The sequence below is a fragment of the Protopterus annectens genome, chromosome 2.part2 (genome assembly GCF_019279795.1).
Source record: "Protopterus annectens isolate FY-2018-M chromosome 2.part2, PAN1.0, whole genome shotgun sequence".
Classification (NCBI taxonomy): domain Eukaryota; kingdom Metazoa; phylum Chordata; order Ceratodontiformes; family Protopteridae; genus Protopterus; species Protopterus annectens.
The window spans coordinates 66,229,685-66,254,316 of record NC_056730.1 but is presented as its reverse complement, the minus strand read 5'-3'; the positions used below and the strand labels follow the sequence as shown (position 1 = coordinate 66,254,316).

Below are 24,632 nucleotides of genomic sequence, written 5' to 3'. Positions count from 1 at the left end.
GATTGGGTTTGTGGATGGCGATTAAATTTTGGTGCTCAGATCTTGGAGATCTGTTTGGGATGTACGGAGGAAGGATGTTTGCTAGGGCTGGGCATTTATCAGGGTAGAATATTAATTTGTGAGCAGTGGTTAGTTGGAGATAGTCTAGGTAGTTAGGGAGTTCTAGCCAGTACAGAGTTTGTAGGGAAAGGCAATGGTGAGTAGAGGTTTTGGATTTGGTTGCAAATTTAGAGATTTTATTATAGCAGATTTCGAGTTTAGAGGAGATGGAAGAAGACAGGTTAGTAAGGAGTGGGGCTCCATATAGTAGAGATGGTAGAAGATAGGTAATTGCTAAGGTATGCCTAGAGGAGTTGGAGAGAAAGCAGTTGTTCCTATAGAGCATACCTAGCTTTTGGTGGGTTTTCTTTATGTTTTGTTGTAAGTGGATATCAAATTTAAGGTGCTCGTCTATGGTGATGCCAAGGAGTTTTGCAGATGGGACCACCTCTATGGTAGAGTTGGTTTGGCTTATGATTTTGAAAGCATTTCTGTCAAAAGTGAAAGCCCTGGAGGGAGGGAAAAGAAGAATTTTAGATTTATTAGAGTTGAGAAAGAGATGATTTTGGTGCATCCAGTTCTCTGTAGTGGAAAAAGCTATTTGGGTTTTTGTCAGTAGTTCAGGAAGGTTAGAGGCGGCACAGACTAAGGTAGAGTCATCAGCGTATTGGATAACTGTTGTGTCTGGGATGGCAGAGTGTAGGTTATTTATGAAGATGTTGAAAAGCATGGGTCCAAGGATGGACCCCTGGGGAACGCCGGTGGGTGTAGGTAAGAAGGAGGAGGTAGAGTTTTTCCATCTGACAGCTTGAGATCTGTCTGATAAGTAGCTGGAGAACCACGATAGAGTATCAGGGGAGAGATGAAGGTTTGATAGATGAAAGAGAAGGTGTTTGTGAGAGATGGTGTCAAAGGCTTTAGGAAGATCTATCAGTACAGTGGAAACTAGTAATCCAGAATCCCTGGCTTGATTGACTGTTTCTAAGAAGGATAATAAGGCAGTAATGGTGCTGTGTCCAGGGCGGAAGCCATGTTGGGTGGGTGTTAGGAGGTGGTTCTGGGTTAAGAAAGGCATGAGTTGGTGGTGGACACATTTTTCTAGGATTTTTGATAAAGGTGAGAGTAGGGCAATTGGGCGGAAGTTGGAGATATTAGTATTTTTGCCTCCTTTATGAAGTGGTAGAATGTAGGCTGATCGCCAAAGAATAGGAATGTATGACTCTTTTAAAGATCTGTTAATTAAGATGCTGATAGGGACAGCAATACCTTCAGCAGCACATTTAAGGAAGGAGGAGGGGATGTTGTCAGGGGCATTAGAGCATGGCTTTAGTTTGGATAAGAGCCATTTTATAAATGTGGTTGAAACAGGTTTTAGCTGGAAATTGAGAGGACAGTTAAAGGGGTTGTTAGGTGTAAAGGAAAGAGAGTTGGATGTATTATTGTTAGGGAAAGATTTAGTTAGATTAGCTATAGATTCAGTAAAGAATTTGTTGAAGAGAGAGCTTAGATCTGTGTCAGTTGTACTAGGGTCTAGGCAGGCGTTATTCCTGGATCCTGGATGGAGAAGGGAATTAACTGATTTTGAGAACTGTTTTGGGTTCTTATTATGGTTGGACTGAAGTTTATTGTAGTAGTTTTTTTTTGTCCAGGGTGATTAGTTTTTTTGCTTGGTTGCGGAGTCTGGTGTATTGGAGCAGGGATGAAGGCATTTTATTTTTCTGGTATAGCTTCATGGATTTTTCCCTTTGACGCATGATTTGTTTTGTTTCTTTGGATAGCCAAGGGGCAGAATTAGCTTTGACTCGTTTGTTTCTTGGTGGGGCTAGAGAGTTAAGAGTATTTAGGAAGATAGAGTTAAATTGTTCTACAGTGTTGTCTAGGGGAAGCGTATTTAGGATCTGCCAGTTAGTATGTTTAAAAATGTTTGAGAAGATTGTGGGGTTGAAGTTGCTGAGATTACGAGTGTGGATGTAATGGTGTAGATATTGGGTGGAGTTAGCTGAGCGGTGTATGAAAGTGGGGAGATGGTCACTGAAGGTGTCAGGGATAGTGCCAGAAAGAATTATTTTGTTTGGATGAGAGACTAGGATCCAGTCAATGATGGATCCTGGGGGATTGTTTTTGTTAGGCCGGGTGGTTGAGTGGATTACTTGGGTGAAGTTGTAGAGGTTAATGAATTGGGAGGGGGAAGGAGAGTTGATTTTATTCCAATCAATGTTAACATCGCCTAGAATGTAGGTTTCGAATTTGATTTCTGTTGAGGCCCAGTAAAGAATATTTTTGAGGGTAGTGATGTTGTCACCTGGGGATATGTAAAGGGAGATAATGCAGATGTTCTTATGTTTATTTAGTTGTAGGAGACTGGCTGAAAGTATTATTCTTTTATTAATTCCAGGCAGTTATAGAAATATGGTGCATCATTATGGTGCATTGCCTTTGAACATTTATGATTCATCACAATCCTTCATGTTTTCATTACTTCCTATTGCCTTTGTCACTTAAACTTTGGTGAGTACTTTCTTCAGTCTGCTGCATCCCAAGATGCCTGCTGTGTCTAACTGCTAAATCTTCATCTCTCCATAAACATGTTTTTGAAATGTGTTTTAGCATAACTATACTCTTCTTCATGCAGTGATAACTGCCGGCGTATTGTTTTATTTATTTATTTACTTATTTATTTATTGTTGTTCTGAGATATAGAGTTGTACTTTCTAGTATTATTCTTTTATTTATTTTTCTGTTAAGCTTTTCTTCTAATGTCTGTAGAGGAAGTGAGTTATTTACATTTGAACACCCCAGATAATAAATTTCAGTAAATGAGCAGAGAAACATATTTTGTTGTTAAACTACTTGGATGGATGAATCCACGCTAGGAGTGATTACTGGGAAAACAATGGTAGCCTAATAAATAGTTCAGTAGCCCAATGGAGTACTTTTGCTTAGACAGAGCCCCAGATTTACTAATCTTCCTTGCAGGACTAGCTTAGTCCTGCACGGAAGCGGCCGTTTAGGAGCAGGACAGCAGCGCACCATGCATACTAATGAGGTGTGCTGCTTGAGCCCCTAGGCTTACACGGAGCATGTAAGACTGCAAGGGGCATGTCTGAGAGCAGGGCCCTCAGAATATACATGCCCCTGCAATGAAGAACAACTGAAAGGGCTAAGAAATGAGCAAGACCGCTCATAGGTGTCCGCATATCCTCACCAACAGTCTCCCTGTGTACAACAGCAAGTATATAGAAATAAAATGAACAAACCATTTTATTTTTTTTTAAACTCCGATTAACGCTAGCCATAGGTGCACAGGTGTGCCCAACACTTAGCTACGGTTAATGCAGCTTAGATGGCTGAAGAGGATAACAAGGAAGATATATGCAAATGAAGCAGCATAACAATAGTGTAGTGGGCAGAGCATTCGCCTTATGAGCAGGCATTCCAAGTTTGAATTCCACTGCAGCACATTCCATTTTCCCTGGCAAAGCACATTATGACCAATATTATTGTTGCATAACCCACTAAATAACATATATTTATGAACTGGAGTACTGTAGTAAATGCACATGTGAGGTGTCAGTGTCACAATGAATAAAGCACTAGTAAGCAAGTATAAAGTACCAATAAGCAGTAGTAAGTATATGTAAGCACAAGTAAGCAGGTTTAAGCCCGTTTGCGTGGGGGTAAGGAATGCACACACAGGTTAAGCAATACTAAAGCTAACTCTCTGTAAGCATATGTAACCAGAGGTTAGCATTGCTTACCCTTGCTCAAACCTGCTTGCAAATGCTCAAAAGTGCCTTAATCACTCTGTATCCAACAGCCCTTGTTCTGCCCATCAACAAAATAAACAGCCTTGCAGGTCTTGAACCCAGGACCCTATACACTATAGTCACAGTAGTTAACCACCAAGCCATCACAGAAGTACAGAAGAATGAGGTATCAGCAAACAAGTCTTCACTATAGTAAAATCAAATTGAACTTGTGAAAGGAATCAGTAAACAGATATACGTTCCATATTCCACTACATAACATAAATATGTGAACTGGAGTACAGCAGTAAGCCCAGAAGTCAGGTGTAATTGTAATAGAGTGTTGAAGTGTCCAGTAAAACACAAGGACCCCATACAGTGTACATACACATGAATGATGGATACCAGGCATACATATAAGATGTAATGAATAATAAATCAATGCCAAAAAGGAAATATAATGCAAAGTCAAATGTAAGCAACGCTAAGCATTGCACAGGCCAGCTTAGGAGGTGTAAGCAATGTGTGGGGTAGATAACTCAATGTGCCCCGTGTTATATCCCTCTAAACAATGCCAACCATGGGTAAGCAGGCTTGCCCATAACTTAATCTTTTCAAAACTGGCCAATCACAAAAAAGTGCGAGAAATTGGCCCTAATTAAACCAAAGAGGTGGAAATACATCTCATAACTGGTTGTAGCTTCCCTTGCAGGCACCATGTGAGAAAGGGGAGAGGGTGTGTGCTTTCAGGCACAGCACTGGTGCATCCAGGAGTCCAGAGTCATGGCAGGACTCCTTGTCAAAGACCATGAACAGAGACTGCTGCAGGGCCAGTACCAGGGCTCCCAGTATAAGGCAGATGCCTGGGACCGTCTCACCCGTGACCTTACCAGTGCCACTGGCATACCCCAAACTGGTGAGCAGGTCAGGCATCACTATGCCAACCTGAAGTGGCATAAGGGGTACCTCTTGGACCAGTGGATCCAAGAGGCTAGAACTACAGGGGATGTTCCAGCTCTGCATAAGTATTAGTCCACTACCTGTTTAATAATTGCCAGCTCATGTATATCATGCATAGGTATTGCTAAATATTTCTCTTATGTTCTCCACAGCTGCAATCAAGTGGGCTGTGAACCAGGAGGCCCATGGCAGTTGCCTGGAGAGGTTGCGACATGAGGCAGGTCAGTAATACTCTTGCATGTACTGTCATAGGAAATAAATCTAAAAGTATTAGTAATGTAACTGCCTGTATAAAACCTGTATTGTTTAAGGCAAAAATTACATACACCAGAGAATATGGCAGGAAAAGACTCATATAGTATGTATGTAAATAAAAGCGTAATAGCCTGACAATAAAGGTCTAACAGCTGGACTGCATGCGTATACTCTGGTATCATATCGTAATGTAGATTTGCATTCCCGTAATAGTACTGTTGTAATAAACACTGTTACCCACACCATGCAGTGTAGGAATGCCTGTATATGACTGGTGTAATTCCCAGAGGACATTTAGTACAACTGAGAAACACATAGACAGAAAACAGGGAAAAGGCAGACAACAAAACGCGAATAGCACGTGCAACTGAGATGTGAACTGTTATTTTTTTTTAGCGCACACAGCCATGGTTCGAATCCTGCCAGTGGTAGTAGCCTGCATACAGAATCATACCCCACAACTGTACAGATATGTCCAGAATGTCCAGTAAAGTGGTCCATATCTGTTGACTGTCAACGTGTCCCCCTGGGAAATCAGTGGGATGATCCCAGACGTACAGGCAGCAAACAGGAAATACAGCTGATTGACACACATCTATGAGAACAAAGCTAGCACAATAGCAATTCCCCAAAACCTTATGAGACTAAGAAGCCATGTCTGTCCCATTTACACCCACATCTTGTCAAGCAGTAGCCAGAGTGTGTACGGTAACAGAATGAGATGTATGCGCATAATAGTAATGTGGAATCTGGTACTGTGTATGGCAACAATCAGGTAGTGCTAACAGACATTTCTCCCACAGGTCTGTCAAATACCAACACTGTGCCCAGAAATACAAGAATGATACCGTGTACTGGTACTGTTTACATTGGTATTGTATGGCATTGTGAGTGATGCAGTTGCTCTGACTAATGAGGTATTATGCATCACCATCGCCCACACTGTCCTACAAAATATAACTGTCTAGGAAATCTGTATAAGAGTGTTGTAATACAAGGTCAGAATGCAAAAGCATAGAAGAATTATAGAACAGAAAGCAGATAGGAGATATACAGCAATTTTTATATAGCACACGCAACTCTGATGGACAGTGTTTAAGTTGTAGCAGACATAGCCATGGTCTGAATCCTGGGAGTGGAAGTAGGCTGCATACAGATTCATACCACACAACTGTACAGATGAGACCAGACTGTCCAGTATATGGGCCCATATTTGCTGTATGAGTCCCTGTCCTTCTGGTAAGTCTGTGGGATGATTCCAGATGTTTAGACAGCAAATAGGGAATACAAGCGATTGTCCAACATCTATGTGAACAAAGCTGTCAATGTAGCAACTCTCAAAACTGTTAGGAGAGTAATAAGCCAAGTATGTCCTATCTACACCCCCATGTTGTCAAGCTGTGACCAGAGTGTGTGCAGTCACAGAGTGAGATGCATATGCATAATACTAATGTGTAATCTGGTACTTTGTGTGGCAACATTCAGGTAGTGCTAACAAACATTGCTCCCACAGGTATGTCAGACACCAACACTGTGCTGAGAAATAAAAACCATTATACCCTGTACTGGTACTGTTTACACTGGTATTGTAGGGAATTGTGAGTGTTGCAGTTTCTCTGAATAGTAAAGTATCACTGATCACTGTCACCCACACTGTGCTACATAATATAACTGTGTATGAAAGCGTGTATATGTGTGTGTCAAGTCATTAACGGTTGGAGGGGGAAATATTCTAGATAAGTCCTGGTACACCTCCACGTGGTCAACACATGGCCAGAGTCTGTGTAGAAAGAGTTGGATAGCCATGTGGAGAACATCAACCTGGAATCTGGGAGTATGTGTAGAAACAGTTAGTTAGTGTTAACATACATTCCCTCCACAGGTGTACAAGGTAAGAGTTCATGTATAATGATGACGACAGCCATATCACTGTCCAAACTAAGGCTATAGGCTAGTGTAGTAGGACTTGTAAGGTACAGATAACAGCAGTGACTAGGAAAGTAATGTGGACTACAGGAATATATTAGTTGTTAATTGACATCTTTCTCTCCCCCCCACCATATCTCCAACAATAAACAACATACCCACCCCAACCGGTATGTAATGACTCCAATGTTCTGATAATGTCCTGTTGTTTGATATATATTTTAATTGTTCCCATGCATGTGCTATACTGAATTATTCCAACATCGGTGTGATGGTGCCATCAATGTACCTGCATGCTGTTCTTATTACCACCATGGTCCCATATATGCATGTGTTCTGTTTGCTATGCAACTGTTCCATATCTGGAGTCTGGGTTAATGGGAATATCTATGCATGCTGTTATACCTAACCCTGGAATGTGCTGACTATTACTTACCCACATATGATGATAAAATCTAAACACTATAGCACGTTTGGGAAGGCCGGTCCCAGCAGACCCACCTGTCCCACCTCAGCTAGCCATGGCACCAGGCACCAGCATGTCTGGGGCCCAACCTGGGACCTCCCTGTCCATTGGTCCTGCACCACCTTCGGGTGGAACCACCTCAGGGGATGAGGCTCACCCCCCTTGGGAGCAGGCGTGGACAGGAACCTGTCACCCATCGCCAAGTCCGGGTCGTGGTGCATAGTGAGCTCAACCAGCAGCTTGGTGATCTGCTACACCAGCTCCAGGACCGCATGTTGCGACTAGAGGGTGGGGTCATGCTGGCCCTGTGACACAGCCCCCAGCACAGCAACCTTTGGTGCTGTGAAGGTGCAGTGATGACTGCCCATGGGTGGGGACCTCAGTCATACTGTTTCCACTAGGGGGCTCATGGGCTTATGATCTCCCAACACCCCTCCCCATCAAGGTGTCTGTCCCCACATGTGCCATATACCACCCCTGTATGCGTCTTGTTTGTCTTGTCTGTTAACCTACCCAACCTACCTCCCCAAATATACCTACTATCCCTCCCCAACATCCCACTCTCACCTGAAAAAAAAGGGGCAATCTGCCCCCCCCAAAAAATATCACTCCATATATAGCTATCCATTTTGCACATGTGTCCACTGGACACATGTAATCTGGTCTAATCGGCATCACAACTTATTATTGTTGTCCTCACCCCCTCCCAGGGTTAGAGTGTCCAAATCTACCTCCAAATTCATGTATATGCACAGCTGTTGCTGTAGATAAAATGGGCAGCTATGGACCTTACCCACACCCTTCCTGCACATCACTAGCTATTTTCCCTACTGCCTTTCCCTCTTTGTGCCCCTTTTCACCACTTTTCAATCAACCCTTTTTTCTTTTCTTTTAAAGAAATTAGCGTGGGGTAAGTGTGAATAAGCACCTTTAAGCATCAATAAGCGGGTTTAAGACTGTTTGCATGGGGGTAAGCAATGCCTACACTGATTAAGGAATCTAGAAGCTAACTGAGTCTAAGAAACTGTAACCACAAGTTAGCAGTGCTTACCTTCGAGCAAACCTGCTTACAATTACTTAAAAGTGCCTTAATCACTCTGTATCTAATGGCCCTTGTTCTGCCCAGCAACAAAATAAACAGCCTCTGCAAGGCTTGAACCCAGGACACTGAACACTATAGCGGTTTACCACTATGCCATGTCACATATACATAACCCTGATGTTTTCACAAACATATCATCCAGCCCAGTCATTCAACAGTACAGGGAATGTATTCCAACATGTAGATGTATGTGTGTCTATATATATTAATATAACATATCTATATATGTATATGTATATATATATATATATATATATATATATATATATATATATATATATATATATATATATACATACAAATGCATACATATATATATATATATATATATATATATATATATATATATATATATATATATATATATATATATATATATATATATATATATATATATATATATATATATATATATATATATACATATATATATATATATATATATATATAATATATATATATATATATATATATATATATATATATGTGTATATGTGTGTGTGTGTGTGTGTGTGCAATCAGATATATATATCTATACAGGTATATATGGACATACATCTGCAGATAACAATGGGGACATAACAAAAACATATATGTTTAAATGCACCGTTAATGGGGTTGAGAGGCCCCAATCAACATGCATCTTGTACGAATAGGTATACCCCCCACAGCCAAACATGTCTGCCCTGCAATACACTACCAACTGTTGCAGATCCCAAAACCATGCCCTGACACAACATGGGCACAAATTGTTTACAGTACTCCATCCCACCTCTATAATGCCAGGCTGGTATTAGTAACATATCATGCAGTACAGTCTGGCTCCCATAGGGAATGTACAATGTGGAAGCTATCAACATCCCTAGGATACATATACACAGACACATATATGCAGATACAGATATATATATATATATATATATATATATATATATATATATAGAGAGAGAGAGAGAGAGAGAGATGTATAGATGTATACATATATATATATATATATATATATATATATATATATATATATATATATATATATATATACATACATATACATATATATATATATATATATATATATATATATATATATATATATATACACACACACATATATATATATATATATATATATATATATATATATATATATATATATATAAATAAATATATATGTAACTACACATACACATGCAGAGATATGTATAGTAAGATACATATCTAGAAGGTGCACACAATATGGAACAGCCACTATGCCTACAGTTACCACCTTAACTGGACACTGTATGATCCACCCATACAAACGACAATCATTGCCTGCAACATATACCTACAGAGAGGTCAAAGGATGTAACACCACACACAGATTTGCATAAATGGGGAAGCTTTATTTGTGTAGTATTAAAGTTGTATATGCCATGTCACATAGCTGTGTAGACACTGACATACATATAAACAGAGTAATGCAACTGTGAAACAGTTATATGAATGCTGTAGTCTGGAAAGGTTTACAAATGTTGCTGTCCAGGCTGAGGCCTTCAAGTAGTACAATAGTAAAGACAGACTGGGCCACAGGATACCAAACAATCAACAGTAAGTAATGCAGATGTATAGTTCAGCAGCCACTATCTGCACTCTGTACACAATCCCTAGGGGGAAAAGAACTCAGTTGAAACAATGGGATGTAACTGTTACATAACAAGGCATAACTGGCACCATGACAACACACGGACAGACATAAAGTCTTTATGACAGGAGGCAATAGGTCTGCATTTACCCAAGGTGGATTGTATGGTAATGTACATCCAGATACCTTAAGGCAGCGTAGACATGGTGTGTGTGGGTGGTCACATCTGCTTTTAGCATGTTCACCATTGGCTACTGACAGACATCCTAAGGACATCATAGGACAGTACCACTGCTAGCACGTAATGCTCCTGTGGACTACAGCAGAGATATTGGCCAATATATGTGGGCAGTCTGACACACTCTGGATAGTCCTGAGGTATACACTGAACCCCTTAGTGCAAAACATGTGGACCAAGCCTGACAATGTGGATGTTAACAGCCATGTAGATGGGCATAACATGTAGCTACTGATACAAATTTGCCCCCATAGGTTATGCATTCACAAACCCCTGTCTGCTGTGACACATGATAACCACTGGTACAGAGGTGCGATGGCAACATACTAGCCACTAGATATTGACATACATCTGTACAGCATCCCACTGCTCTGTCCGACATACATGACTGTTATGGTGGCCTGGCAGCAGTACATCTGGCAAGTATCTGGACATGACATCTCACTGGGTAAGTACTCTAGGCTGCTAGGCATGTAACAATGCACTGTGCAGGCTACAGGCAGATTGGCTGAACACTAGCCTACACTTCCTATGGGGAGTGCACATGTACCAGCATGTATAGCAGGCTCTACCGGCATGTCACAGCACAGAGTATGATACACCTATGTGAAAGTGCATAACCACAACCAATGTGAACACAGCCACAGCCACATATGGTAACCTAGCATAACATTACAGTATATGGACTATCTGTGCAACACCATCCTCATATGTGCCACTCACACACTAAACCTACATATACTGTGCCACTCCACAGTGTTGTCCGAAGCCTGTCTGTGGTATGGGACATGTGTGTATATGGCCCTACAAACGTGTAAGGTGAAAGGGTACCATACAGTGGAGCAGCATGTAACATCAGATAGAACAGGACCATGAACAATGACATCTACCACAGTCTGTACACAGGCCAAAGTACATATGAACAATACACACAGTGTCAACAATCACCATGAGTACACAGACCTCAATACTGTACACACAACCACAGAATGTCCAGGTTATGTCATAAATTGTAACCCCTACTACACATAACATGTGTAGCAGTCTGATCTCTCACTAGCTTGTTATCAGATATGATGACACTAATTATGTTGTACAGCACATATGCACCTCTTACTGCAGGACATACATACAAAGGTTAACAGAGTTGTTGCTGGAGGCACATACACGAGGCCAATATTGACATGTTGCTGTGATACCCTCATATGCTTACTGTTGTAACAGGGTTTGTGGCAATATATGTCTTATGTGGGATATGAAGTCAGTAACTCTCATGGCTGTCACCATCTACAGACTGCAAACCTCACACTACCTTCTGCAGTTCACAGACAGGTGCTCTGTGGGTAACACATGAAACAAAAAGCACCACACACAGCCCAGTCTGCAGAAGACCCTACAGATGGGGGTGTCCTTATAAAAATAGCACTAACATGGCAGCTATTAAAACATGTAGGACAGCCATATCCACACACACCCTGTTAAACCAACATTAATCCAAATGCAGTATAGCAGCACTTACAGTCTTCAGTCAGGTCAGGCACATCCCCCTCCTGTGTGTTGCCCTGTTTCCACAGTGTATGTTGTTAGAGGTGGATCCCCAATTCATCTGAGATGCTGTTTGCCAAACAACAAATTGAGTTCCTGCTCACAGTGAATGTAAAGGCCCAACACCAACATGATGTTCATAGATATTGGTGTGTGTTTCCATGCAATTGGCTATGGGAATGTTCCCACAGCTTTTCCACATGCAATCAGCTATAAGAGGGCTGCAATTCCTGCAGAGGCCATCAGCTGATCATGAGCAACACTTAAAATACACATGCTGCTGCCCAAGCACAGCAGTTGTAAGTCCCCACATCCACCAGAGGGGGAGTGAGAGAGGCAGACAGAAGCAAAGAAGAGTCAGGGAAGGGTGGGAGAGTAAAACATAAGCATGTTTGTGTCACACACCTACCAGTAAACAGTATCATACCCCTGACAACTATGTAGTGCTATCACATGTCTATGCAGTTATTGGATGTGCCACATAGGCTACATGTCGAGAAGCCCTCAAAACATATATGTGATGGTGAGTGATATTGGCAACAGGGATATGGTAGCTATATGGTTGGTGTAGTACACATGCCAGTCCACATGAACAGGTGCCAGTGTCAACACAACCACACTCTCACAGAGATGCACACACATTGACACACTTGGCAGGGCCAGGGATACAAATCATCACTAGTGAGATTGCCACAACACATTACTGTGCAGGTATGACATGCACCACAGGGGTCATACAGAGGATATATGAGCAAAGGGTATGTAGAGGTGTCTGACATCAGACAGCATGCTTCAGTATGCCAATGGGGTTGTTGTGAGTGTGAATGTGGTCATACACATCATACAACACACACATAGACACAAGGTGCCAGTACTGACATGCATGGGTGCATTGCTGCACTGGTGTGTCATGGTCGACTGTACCAAACAAGCTATACAAGGCTAGGTGATAGGTATATCTTGGCATCAGGCAACATGACAATGGTCTTTCTTGTGGCTCAGGGGTGTATTGTCTGGATCTGACCACACAGGTGGGTATTGTATTCACCATCCAGTCACCTGGGTGACTATTGTGTGTGGCCAATGCTGTGCATTGCTTGCATGTATGTGTTCCTTAGTCCATGACATGGATGGTGTCTGGAATGTGCACACCTCCACATGCATGTACAGTGACAAGTGGAACTATACATGGGGTGTCTGGCCCATGTTGTGTACACAGATTGTTATCAGCAGATGTGTCAGTCCTGGCTTCATGTGGCAGGAACTGTTAATAGATGGCAGGTTGACCCAGCACATAGATCGATAGCATGATACCGGTATTCCCTGCACTGCTGGCATGTACGTGCCTATTGGACTGATGGTCAGGGTACCATGCCCACTGAAGCCCACTGCAATCACACCATGGTTACTATCAGTGGACAATATGCAGGGTACTACCAACATAGTGGCTGTTGCCTAGGCAAGTGTGTGTGTGTGTGTGTGTGTGTGTGTGTGTGTGTGTGTGTGTGTGTATGAGACATGGGTTGAGAGTGTCATCTGGGTAATACTAGGGTCACTCACTTTGTTTGCCTGGTCTTGATGTCAAATGTAGGGGTATGGATATGCACCCCAGCCTCTTGGCTATTGCACATCTGTTATCCCTGAACAGTGGACATTGTGATGTATACTACGGCCACCATATAAGAAATATGCAAACCCCCCTTCCCATTGACACCAGTTGTTACACACTCACAACCACCTCCACACAGGATACAAATTGCAAACACAGACACACATAGACACACAGACACACCTGTTATGTCTGGGATTAGAACTCCTACCTAACTATTTTATTACACTACAGCACTATGCAGTTATAGGATGTGCCATGGAGAATATTGGGCTACTACCTTCGTACATGTGTATTTCAAGGTGGGTGATATCAGTGGCCTTGCCAAATAGGGTATTTTAATTGCAGGGAGTGTGACTAGCCTAAAAAGCATTGCTCTCTACACAAACAGAGACAGACAGACAGACACACACACACACACACACACACACACACACACACACACACACACACACACACACGCAAAAACACGCAGTTGCCAAGTCTGGGATTAGAACTCCTACCTAACTATTTTATCACACTACAGCAGTGCGCAGTTATAGGACGTGCCAAAGACATTACTGGACTACTACCTTCATAAAGGTGTATTTCAAAGTGGATGACATCAGCAGCATTGCCAAACAAGGGAATTTGAATTGTAGGGAGTGTGACTAGCCTAAAAAGCATTGCTCTCTACACAGACAGAAATAGACACACACAGTTGCCAAGTCTGGGATTAGAACTCCTACCTATTTTATAGCACTACAGCAGTACACAGTTATAGGATACACCATGGAGATTACTGGGCTACTATCTTCGTAAAGGTGTATTTCATGTTGGATGACATCAGCAGCATTGCCAAAGTAGGGCATTTGAATTGTAGGGAGTGTGACTAGCCTGAAAAGCACTGGTCTCTACACAGACACAGACAGACAGACAGACACACACACACACACACACACACACACACACACACACAGTTGCCAAGTCTGGGATTAGAACTCCTACCTAACTATTTTATCACACTGCAGCAGTACGCAGTTATAGGGCATGCCACAGCGATTACTGGGCTACTACCATCATAAAGGTGTATTTCAAGGTGGATGACATCAACAGCCTTGCCAAAGTAGGGCATTTGAATTGTAGGGAGTGTGACTTGCCTAAAAAGCATTGTTCTCTACACAGACAGACACACACACACACACACACACACACACACACACACACACACACACACACACACACACACACACACTTGCCAAGTCTGGGATCAGAACTCCTACCTATTTTATCACACTACTGCAGTACACAGTTATAGGACATGCCATGGAGATTACTGGGTTACTGCCTTCGTAAATGTGTATTTCAAGGTGGATGACATCAGCAGCCTTGCCAAAGTAGGGCATTTGAATTGTAGGGAGTGTGACTAGTCTAAAAAGCATTGCTCTCTACGCAGACACACACACACACACACACACACACACACACACACACACACACACACACACACACAAACACACACACACACAGTTGCCAAGTCTGGGATTAGAACTCTTACCTAACAATTTTAGCACACTACAGCAGTACACAGCTATAGGATGCGCCATGGAGATTACTGGGCTACAACCTTCCCAAAGATGTATTTCACAGTGGATGACCTCAGCAGGCTTGTTGTAGTAGGGCTATTGGGAGGCCAGTGTGTGCACATGGGCCATAATCCATTCATTTAGGGTTGGCACACCACATGCAGGCACACACAAGGCCATATTCCACAGGTACGTGTATACAGCTGCTAGATGCCCACTTCCTTGTACAGTCATGCTGCACAGCTAGCACTTGCATCACATAGTCGGTACAGTTGACATATACCGTTGGCTAGTATCTCCAGTGAGTGACATCTGAACCTCATGTGGTTATAGCCATTTGGCTGTGTGCTGGTTGGGACAGGCCTGGATGCCTCCTTGTCACAGTCACTCTCTTCCACACATCTATGTATGCCTACTTTTGGCTTATTATAGTGTGTTGTCCTTGGATATATGTCTGTATTCATATCCACTGTGTGTGCAAAGCATGAGTGGTGCATACTAAGGAATGTCTGCACTAACATCTGCAACTGCCAGATATGTCTGGTCCACTGTTGTTTGCAGACATGGGCTTCATGTGTGTAAGTGTGTGAGCATGCCCAGTATGCCCTTCTGTACTGCATGTGTGGACCGATTCCAGGTAGTTTGCACTCCAGTGCAGACCTTTGTGTTGTACACCTAGAGGTAGCACACTGTCTCTGCAGGGTATCCGCTGATCATTTGGCAATATGGGGACAAAGTGTGCAGGGGATAGTGTGTACTGTAGGTGATTGTGTCTGTGCTGCTTCAGCTACATGGTACTGCTGTTAGCAGAGATATTCAGACATGTCTACTGTTATACACTGTGATGTTTTCTGTCCTCATGTACTGTCAGGTGGACATTCCTGCTCACAGTGATGTCTTGGGAGACAAGGGTGACTGCAGCTGTGTGTGGTATTGTGGGCAGATGCCTACATATTCATGGTAGGTTATGCCATCCTGGAGGGGGTGCTGCAGACAGTTGCTGCTGGGTCTGTATATCCGGTTCAGCACCTTGGCATAGTGCTGACAGGGAATCCCATACATGTACATCTAGCAAAATGACACTATAGCCTTATATTGCTATGGCAATATCTCACAGCTCTACAGATTTGCACAGGTTACCCAGAGGCATGGGCCATGAATCAGGACATTACCCCTATTGTGGTGTATGGGCAGGTATGTAGGCACCCATTTATGTGATTACAGCCAGAGATATTGTGTGCCCATAGCTTTGTGTCAGACCTTGCACATTCCATGCTGACCACACTCCAACCCCACCCTCAGTTATTCTTTCCTCTTCCTTACATTATGCATACATTCTCTGATACTTTCCCTATGGTTATCACCCAATCATGGCTGTATGTTGGTGTTGGTTGACAGTTCATGCAATGGCACATGGTGGACATGTCACTGTAGTTTGTCCACATGGCCTTGCATATGGAGTATGTGAAGTGTGTTGTGTTGTTAATTGGGTGTCCATGACATAACATGCTTTGGCAGTACACGTGAGACACAGACCCTTGGCAGAGGCCTGTGGGCCATTGGCTGTTGATGCGGGCCAGATGTGACAGGCCATTGCATTCTGTCTGTCCTACAGTCTCAGACCGCCATACAGTATATTCCCCTGGGGTGACAGGGTAGGTGTGCTAGGTGTCCATGCCAATACCTTCTATCAGCTCTGATCAGTGGTGTGGATGCTGGCAAGGTGCTACCTACATCTGGCAATACACCTGCATGGGACACCTGCACTGCATGCTGCATTCTTTCATGTTTGCCATATACAGCTGGGGTCATATTGTACCCATTCCCCCCAGCAGGGGTACAACCAGGGAGGTACCTGTGGGTAGTGTTTGCATGAGCTGGGTGCATGTGTGCTATGGACACTACTTGCATATGACACACAGATATGCATTGGGCATTCCAGTTATGCTTGCATGTGCAGGTGCATCAGCTGTTTCCCACTACATCAGTCCTACCTCCTTTGTGATCTGCGAGTGTTTGGCCAGACAATACTGGTATCTCCTACTACAGGACCAGAAAATGTGATGCATACCTGTTTGTACTATTCCAAGAGTGTGCCCATTTCACAGTGACACAATATATACTGTATGTCTGGGGTACTTTCCCCTGTGTACTGCTTGTATATCTAGACCAACAGCTATGTTATGTCAGTCTTTCAGATGGTGACACATATTACCACCATACATTTGCAATGGCTTACTGCTAGCTTGTGTTATACTGGTGGGTATTGTGTTTGGCATTGCAGTTGTGAGGACTTGTCCCTGTCATCAGCATTAGTGGGCAGTGGCCACCAGGTCTTACCTCAACATGCCTACATACCGACCACTCTCACACAATATGAAACACACTAACCTAACACACACATACCTGCATATTGCGCAGATATTACAACCTATCAAGCCACTTTGGCCACCTCTGCGCATCTGTGCTCCACTGATATTATACCTACACATACATGTTCCTACATTTCTGCATAGGGTTGTGGGGGGACACACCTGACTGTTACAACGTCTGTACATTGGATTGGGGAGGCACACCAGACCATTACTACACACATACGTAGGGTTGGGGGAAGCACACCTGAATGCTTCTGCATTTCTACAGAGGATTGGGGGGGGGCGCATACCAGACCATTACTACATAAATAGGTAGGGTTGGTGGGAGCACACCTGACTGTTTCTACATTTCTACACAGGATTGGGGGGGCACACCTGTTACTACATTTCTACACAGGATTGGGGGGGGGCGCACCTGACTGTTACATTTTTACACAGGATTGGGGGGCACACCTGACTGTTATTACATTTCTATGTAGGATGGGTGGGGCACACCTGACACTTGTATACATTTGCTATGACTGTACTGGTATGTCAGGTACTCCATTTCATTCTGTATTCTAACCTATCATGCGGACTAGAGACTAGAGACATATCAGTGTACTACATATTAGTTTCTGACTTTTTTCCCTTCAGTACTAACATCCCACTGCCTGACCTGCTGTAGTCTGTCTGTGTAGGCCTGGGGGGAGGTTACCCACAGGCATCAATCAGAGGCCATAGCACAGCCTTTGTTTGTGTTTGTCTACACCTGTCCTGCTTTCTGTGACTGTTGTTGGGTATGTGAACCTTCCTGACTGGCATGTGTGAGTCACTTACCTTGTGGGTATCCGAGTATTGATGGTGGTGCTGCAGGGCTGCCTATGTTGGATGCACATAGTACACTCCCTACACATGGTTGAGCACAAGTAGTGTCATGTTTGGCATCCCTTTTACTGTATGTGAGAGTCAGAGAGAGGTGTTATTCCCTGAGTCCCTCCTGTGTCAGTGCATGTGCTATGCATTGCCTCTTTGCCAAGGCCAGGGCATACTGGGCACACCTCCTTCTGCCTACTGGGGTAGGCTCAAGTTGTTCCTCCTCTGAGTCACTATGTGCCTGTGCAGGCCTTGGCAATGGTGGGGGGCTGTGTGGCCTTGCCCCATGATGTTCCTGCTGCAGCTGTTTCCACAGGATCAAATTGTGTAGCATGGCACTTATGATGACAATTTGGGTACATGTAGCTGGTCAGTACTGCAAGGCTCCACTGGATGTGTCCAGGCAACAGAACCATGACTTGAGCATCCCAAACACATGCTCTATTATAATCCTGGTCTGTACATGTGCCTCATTATGGAGTTCTTGTTCATGTGTGTGTGCATTTCTGATGGGTGTCATCAGCTATGGCTCCAGTGCATATCGAGCATCCCCCACTAGGTGACCATGAGGGATGTCCCCATTGGAAAATCTCTGGTACAGCTGCGTCAGAGGTCAGGTGTGGGAATCGTGATAGCTTCCAGGGCAGCCAGCACACACATTCGTTATTATGCCTTGGGCATTACACACGACCTGGCAGTTGATGGAGGGGAAGCTGTTGCGGTTGATGTAGACCCTACCCTGCTCACCGGGTGGTGCTTTGATGTATATGTGCATGTAGTCTATAGCACCCACTACCTCAGGGTATTCTGCTGTTTGGTTGAACAGTTGAATATTGTTGGCCAGCGCCTCATGGGTGTTGGGGAAATATACATGCTGATGCCTGTGAGATCCCCATCATATCCCCAGTTGGCCTTTGGAAGGTACCTGTAGCTAGCATGTTTAGGCCTACACATACCCTGGTATCCGCTGGCATGGGTTCCTGTCTGTTAGGTCTGTGTGTCAGGCGTGGCCGAAACTGCTCAACAATTTGCTGTAGGAGGTCCCTGTCCACCCTATAACTCTCCACTATCTCCAGCTCATGTAGCCCCTGGTAGGTTACCCTGGGTCTGTATACTCTTCTCCATCTCCTCACTGTGGGTTGGTCAGCAGCATTCACATCCTCACCACCCACAGCCTCTTCCACAAGTTGTTGTATGATAGCTATTGCAGCCCCTATCATTTTGTTGTTTAGTCTGTTAAAACTTCCCCACTTGTATACACCGGTTGTATAAAGTATGGGAAAAACCAGAGTGGAAGGTGTCTGCATAGTTTATAGTAGTATTCTTGGCTGGGTAGGTCTGCTGCCTGTGTAATTGGCTGATTCTGATACATTTCACCTGCCAGCTATGCTAGCTCTCCTTAATTAACTTCCTATTACTGTTTTCTCTTCCCATTACCTTCCTGTTTAAGTCCAGGGGTGCACTGTGCAAACACAGTGTTCAAATGTGCACAGAGCTGCTATTTCCTGGTTTATCTTTTATTTTTTTTTAAACCTGGTGTGCGGTGCGCACACCCACTTAGGCAATGTAAGGAGTGCTAGGCAGACTCAGACACACCCCCTTGCTTAGCTGTGCTTAGCTAGAAGCAAACCTGAGCCACGGGGCTCCAATCCACTTACAGTATGCCTGACACACACCCCTATGATGTCAGCTAACTCCTATGCTTGCACCAAGCTATTCCTGCTCCTACACTGTTGGGACCTGACTAGCATGCTGGGGAAAACTGGGATTCACTATCATTCTCCTCATTTGCACAGGATTGCCTGCTAATGCATAGTTACATGTCTCACACTGAGCCTCCCCCCTTAGCAACCACTACTCACTGGCCATGTTGTCTTCTGCCTGCCACTGACTTTAATGGCAGAATAGTGATTTTAGTTAGAATGCTTAATTTAGGTTTATTTTCTTATTTTCTCCCCAACCCCGTTTGTGTGCCGCTGCCCTACGCTTAAACAGCCGAGATCGGCTAAAAAAAAAAATAAAAGTTGATTTTTTTTTTAATTTTGTAAACTGTTTCCAATGCCAATGGCCTTATTCTTGACCAGTGGCATGCCTCTTGACTGATATGCACCCTTTATTTGGAGCTGTCACGGCTCCATTTTGGAATTTGCAGAAATGTACTCGGTTACTAACCAAGTACATTTCTGCAGATTACACTAGTACTGCACGGCTGGTTTCCAGCTTCCTGAATTGCAAATTTACCTAATTTGCATGGATTTCTCCTGCAAATGGGGTAATTTGCATATAGGTGCTGAGTCAGTGCAGGACTAGTGCAGGAGCGCTCGTGCATGCCCCTGCAGGCTATTCCTGGATCGCACGGCAGACATATTGCCTGCTAGAGCTCCTGCACACTTTGCAAGACTTACAAAGCTATAAACAGCCTGCCATAATTGACTGCCCTTTTTGTATGCATATCATGTGTTATCATTAGCCAAACATCTTCTAGGTTACTAACATTTTTGCATAGCCTTGCTGACTCTCTTCACCATGCTTATGAACTCTATTTCTTGATTAGATGCATTTGACACTTTCCCTTTAAGAGTGGGAACACATTCACATCTGCTGATGTCAGCAGTATTTAGATGAAGATTGAACATATACAAAAATAGGATTTTTAAATATATGGAGAAAAAAGAATAGTTTGCTTTTGCATATCTGTTCAGGTGGATATGATTTCAAACAAAAGGGAAGTCTTTGGTAACTAAACATAAGTGAACAAACAAATAAATACAGAAGTAAATTAATATGTATACAGAACCAGATTTATAGTGCAAACCATACAATGCTACAGCATGCCAAATAACACATAAAACATAAATAATTGTTCTTCTGAAATGCCATACAACTGAAATAATTAAATAGGATAAGCATGTGGCTCATACAGTTGTAAGACCATGTATTTTGTTGCATGCATAAAATAGTTATGAATACTAATGGAGTATGAAATTGTGAGGTGCTGTAACAAATGTAGTATTTTAAATTGGCTCTGCTTGCATTCTAGTTATGACATACTTGCTCTCTGTCACTTGCTCTAAGCAGCAAGTGCCCTAGCTCCCATAAGCCCAGTCCTAGTGACGTATCTAGCCTTCCCATCACCCAGCCCTAATGAATTACATAGTCCTACCAGAACCCTAAAGCTAACTTTAATACTCCTACCTGGTCCTTAAGCCTAACCATAGCACTCCCCTCCCTAACCCTAAAGTCCCCAGCTACTCCTTAAGCCTAAAACTCCAATCCTACCTCCTTAGACCTAAAGTTCTAATTGCTACCTAACCCTAAAATTGCACTCCTTAAACTCCCTTCTACTACCTAAACCTAAAACTCCCTTCCTGCTTTATAAGCCTAAAGTCCTCTGTTAACTCCCCAACACTAAAATTTTCCACCCCTTCCCTAAATCTAAATTCCCTGATCACTCTCTGACCCTAAACTCCCCTCTCACTCCCTAAAGCTAAAGCTCCTACTCCCTAAACCTAAATCACCCTCCTGATCATTGCCTAAAACCTAAGCTGCACTTGCAGCCCCTTCCCACTTCCTCCCCATGACTGCTGCATTAACCATGTCCAAACTGAGCTACAGTATTTGGACAAGGTGCAGCAGCTCCCCTTTCTACCCACAGCTGCTGCACTTCAACCAAAAATGTAGCAGTTCAATTACTAGTATATGCCCATGTGAGCCTCAAGATGCCCGAGTTCATGGTGATGAGATACTGGTACTGGAGTGCCTGAGATTGAGGCACTTGCAGTAGGACCCTTGCAAATGAATATGTGCTAAGTACATTTAGTCTGCTACTATCATCTCTTGGATATGACAATATGATGTCATACTTGAGAAAACTCTGAAAGAAAAGCACAAAATGTACAAAAAGAAGTTACAGCATTCAGTACAAATATAGTAGCAGTGCAAAATGAAATGAAGCATAAAACTTTATAAGGAACAAAGAGGTTGTCTAAGTCAGTATAGTCCAGTGATAGCATGAAACTATGTTTTTTTAACAAGTGATTGAATATGTTTCAAAGTGCAAGCTTACTTACTGTTTTACAAGTATCTTCAGCATCATCACATGGTATGAAGAACTCATTTTCTTCTTCATCCTCTTCTTCATGACTATCTGTTGCTGGTGGTACAGTTGCCCAGCTGCCTTGTGCAGGTGGGGCATTTGACAGTTGATAAGAAATTACTTTCAACTGATTTGAATCTACAGAAGTACCAAAAAGCAAAAATGAAATGAAGCTATGTATGTGTAAAAAATGCTTTAATATATAAATGTCATTTCAGAAGAATTTTGGTGCAAGGCTACTACATCAGAAACTTCTTCCTCTTGTAATTAATATCAGAATTACTGGAGTGTCCATATTCCGAATGGAATGCCATTTAGCTGTTGCTTTAAATGAAAAAAAAAACTTTTTATTTGCTACAGACCATGTGGCAGCTAATCCTTTGCAATTTGTAAAGAGACAATGACAACCGATCGAAAAGTAATTTCTGTGAATGGCATATACATTGAAAATGCCATTATTCGAAAACGGTGTTGTGAGATCGCAGTATAGTGAAGATTGGAAAATTTGCCCTTTTCTCACTGTAGTGCGATCTCGGAGTTGAAATATATATTTAGCGGGGGGTACCGATTTCGATTAATGGCATTTTCAATGTATATGCTGTTTGCAGAAATGACCTTTCGATCGGTTGTCATAGACCCTTTGTAAACACTTAAAAATGTACTTATGTAATAAGAACGTCATCCATTTATGGGGACATTTCTCACAAACTAGCTCTAAATGTCTTTATTTTGCCCTCATTATCTAAAAATGTCCTAATTATCTTTTCCTTCCTCTTTGCCTCTATACTTTTTTTTAAAAATTATTTTTGCTACTTTACCTTTTATCTTTACATGCTACACCAGTCTTTGCTGTTTTTGGTATATGACTTATCAGTTAAATATTAAGCTTAGAAATTCTTACTTACTTATTTGTAACTACACTCTTAACAATTATAACCATTTGTATTTCTGAACTCTACATTGTACCTACATGTGCTATAATGTTGATTCTAATTGCCCTGCATGCTTAATCTGCTTTACTTTTTTCTATGTACCTTTTTCTTGTTTTATTAACTTAATACTTATTCAACATATTTTATGTAATTACTGTGGAACTTTCCTCCCCGGGTCTCCACTGAAAAAGGGCTCTGTCCCAGCTGGACTAACATGGTCAACAAATGTCAAATCATAATAAAATAATAATAATAATATGGCGACTGCAATAAAAAAGTATCCTGTGTTTTTCTTTTAACATGGAGCTGGTTTTCTGAATAATATGAAATGTTACTGTGTTTTAGAAAGATATACTGATAACATAGTAACTCAATATTTTAACGTAACCATTGTGTTTCATAGTGCTAATGTTAAGTAGTTCTATATTTTAATCTGATCAATTTGCTTTATATAACTAATGTTAATTAACATATTTTACTGCTCAACTATTCTGTTATAGTGGCAAATAAATAAAATAAATATATGTTTTTGTTATATTTCTCATATATTGCTTTGGAGAAAGCCAAGAAGAAAATATTTAATCAAAAGTTATAAAAATGTACTGATGCATCTGTTGATTTATAATATGTCTGCACAAAAGTGATGCTTTTGATGACCATTTAGTTCTAAATGAAAGTTGCTGGCACACTATTACACAAGGCCAGATTGCTTCTGAACTGCTATCACTTAATCACTTTAGTGGCAAGATTACCTATGAGTATTGTTTCATTTATTTATTTTTCTATAACTGTGCTTTAGTCAACATTATTTTACAGTTCTCTGTACTGCCAAAATCGAAAGCAAGATATTGAATAACTGATTAGATATACAGGATGAGTCCTCCATTACATTTTTCGTAGCCTGTTATAGATCGCCCACCATGTCCCAAGATGCTCACTCAGCATTCCTTGAGGCATTGGAAAATATAAAGGTCCTACCCAACACCATAATTGTGGGTGATTTCAACTACCCTGGTATAGGCTGGGTGAACTACTAAAGTTCTAACTCCTATGCCCAGTGGTTCATAGAATTTATAAATTCAAATGCCCTTGAACAACTGGTATGTTCTCCCACTAGAGGGGACAACATATTGGATTTAGTCATCACAAACATGGGAGCCCATTGTACCACACCAGTTATCATTCTCTCTCTGGTCAGATCAGACCACAAACTGATAACCCTGGACATCCTCACCCCTCCACCTCTCCCAGTCAAAGAAACCATCGTAAAAAACCTTTCCAAAGCAAACTTCAAACTACTTG

General features: G+C 42.3%; 1 protein-coding gene across 4 annotated transcripts in view; it reads right to left on the bottom strand.

Annotated features, from left to right (window-relative positions):
• The window catches only part of ERICH6 (glutamate rich 6), a 419,490-nt gene that overhangs the window by 209,688 nt on the left and 185,170 nt on the right, over positions 1-24,632 (bottom strand). For all 4 annotated transcript variants that reach the window (XM_044063744.1, XM_044063745.1, XM_044063746.1 and 1 more), the window contains one exon: positions 22,373-22,536. In XM_044063744.1, coding sequence (XP_043919679.1) covers positions 22,373-22,536 — 164 coding nt within the window. The remainder of the gene's footprint in view (positions 1-22,372; positions 22,537-24,632) is intronic.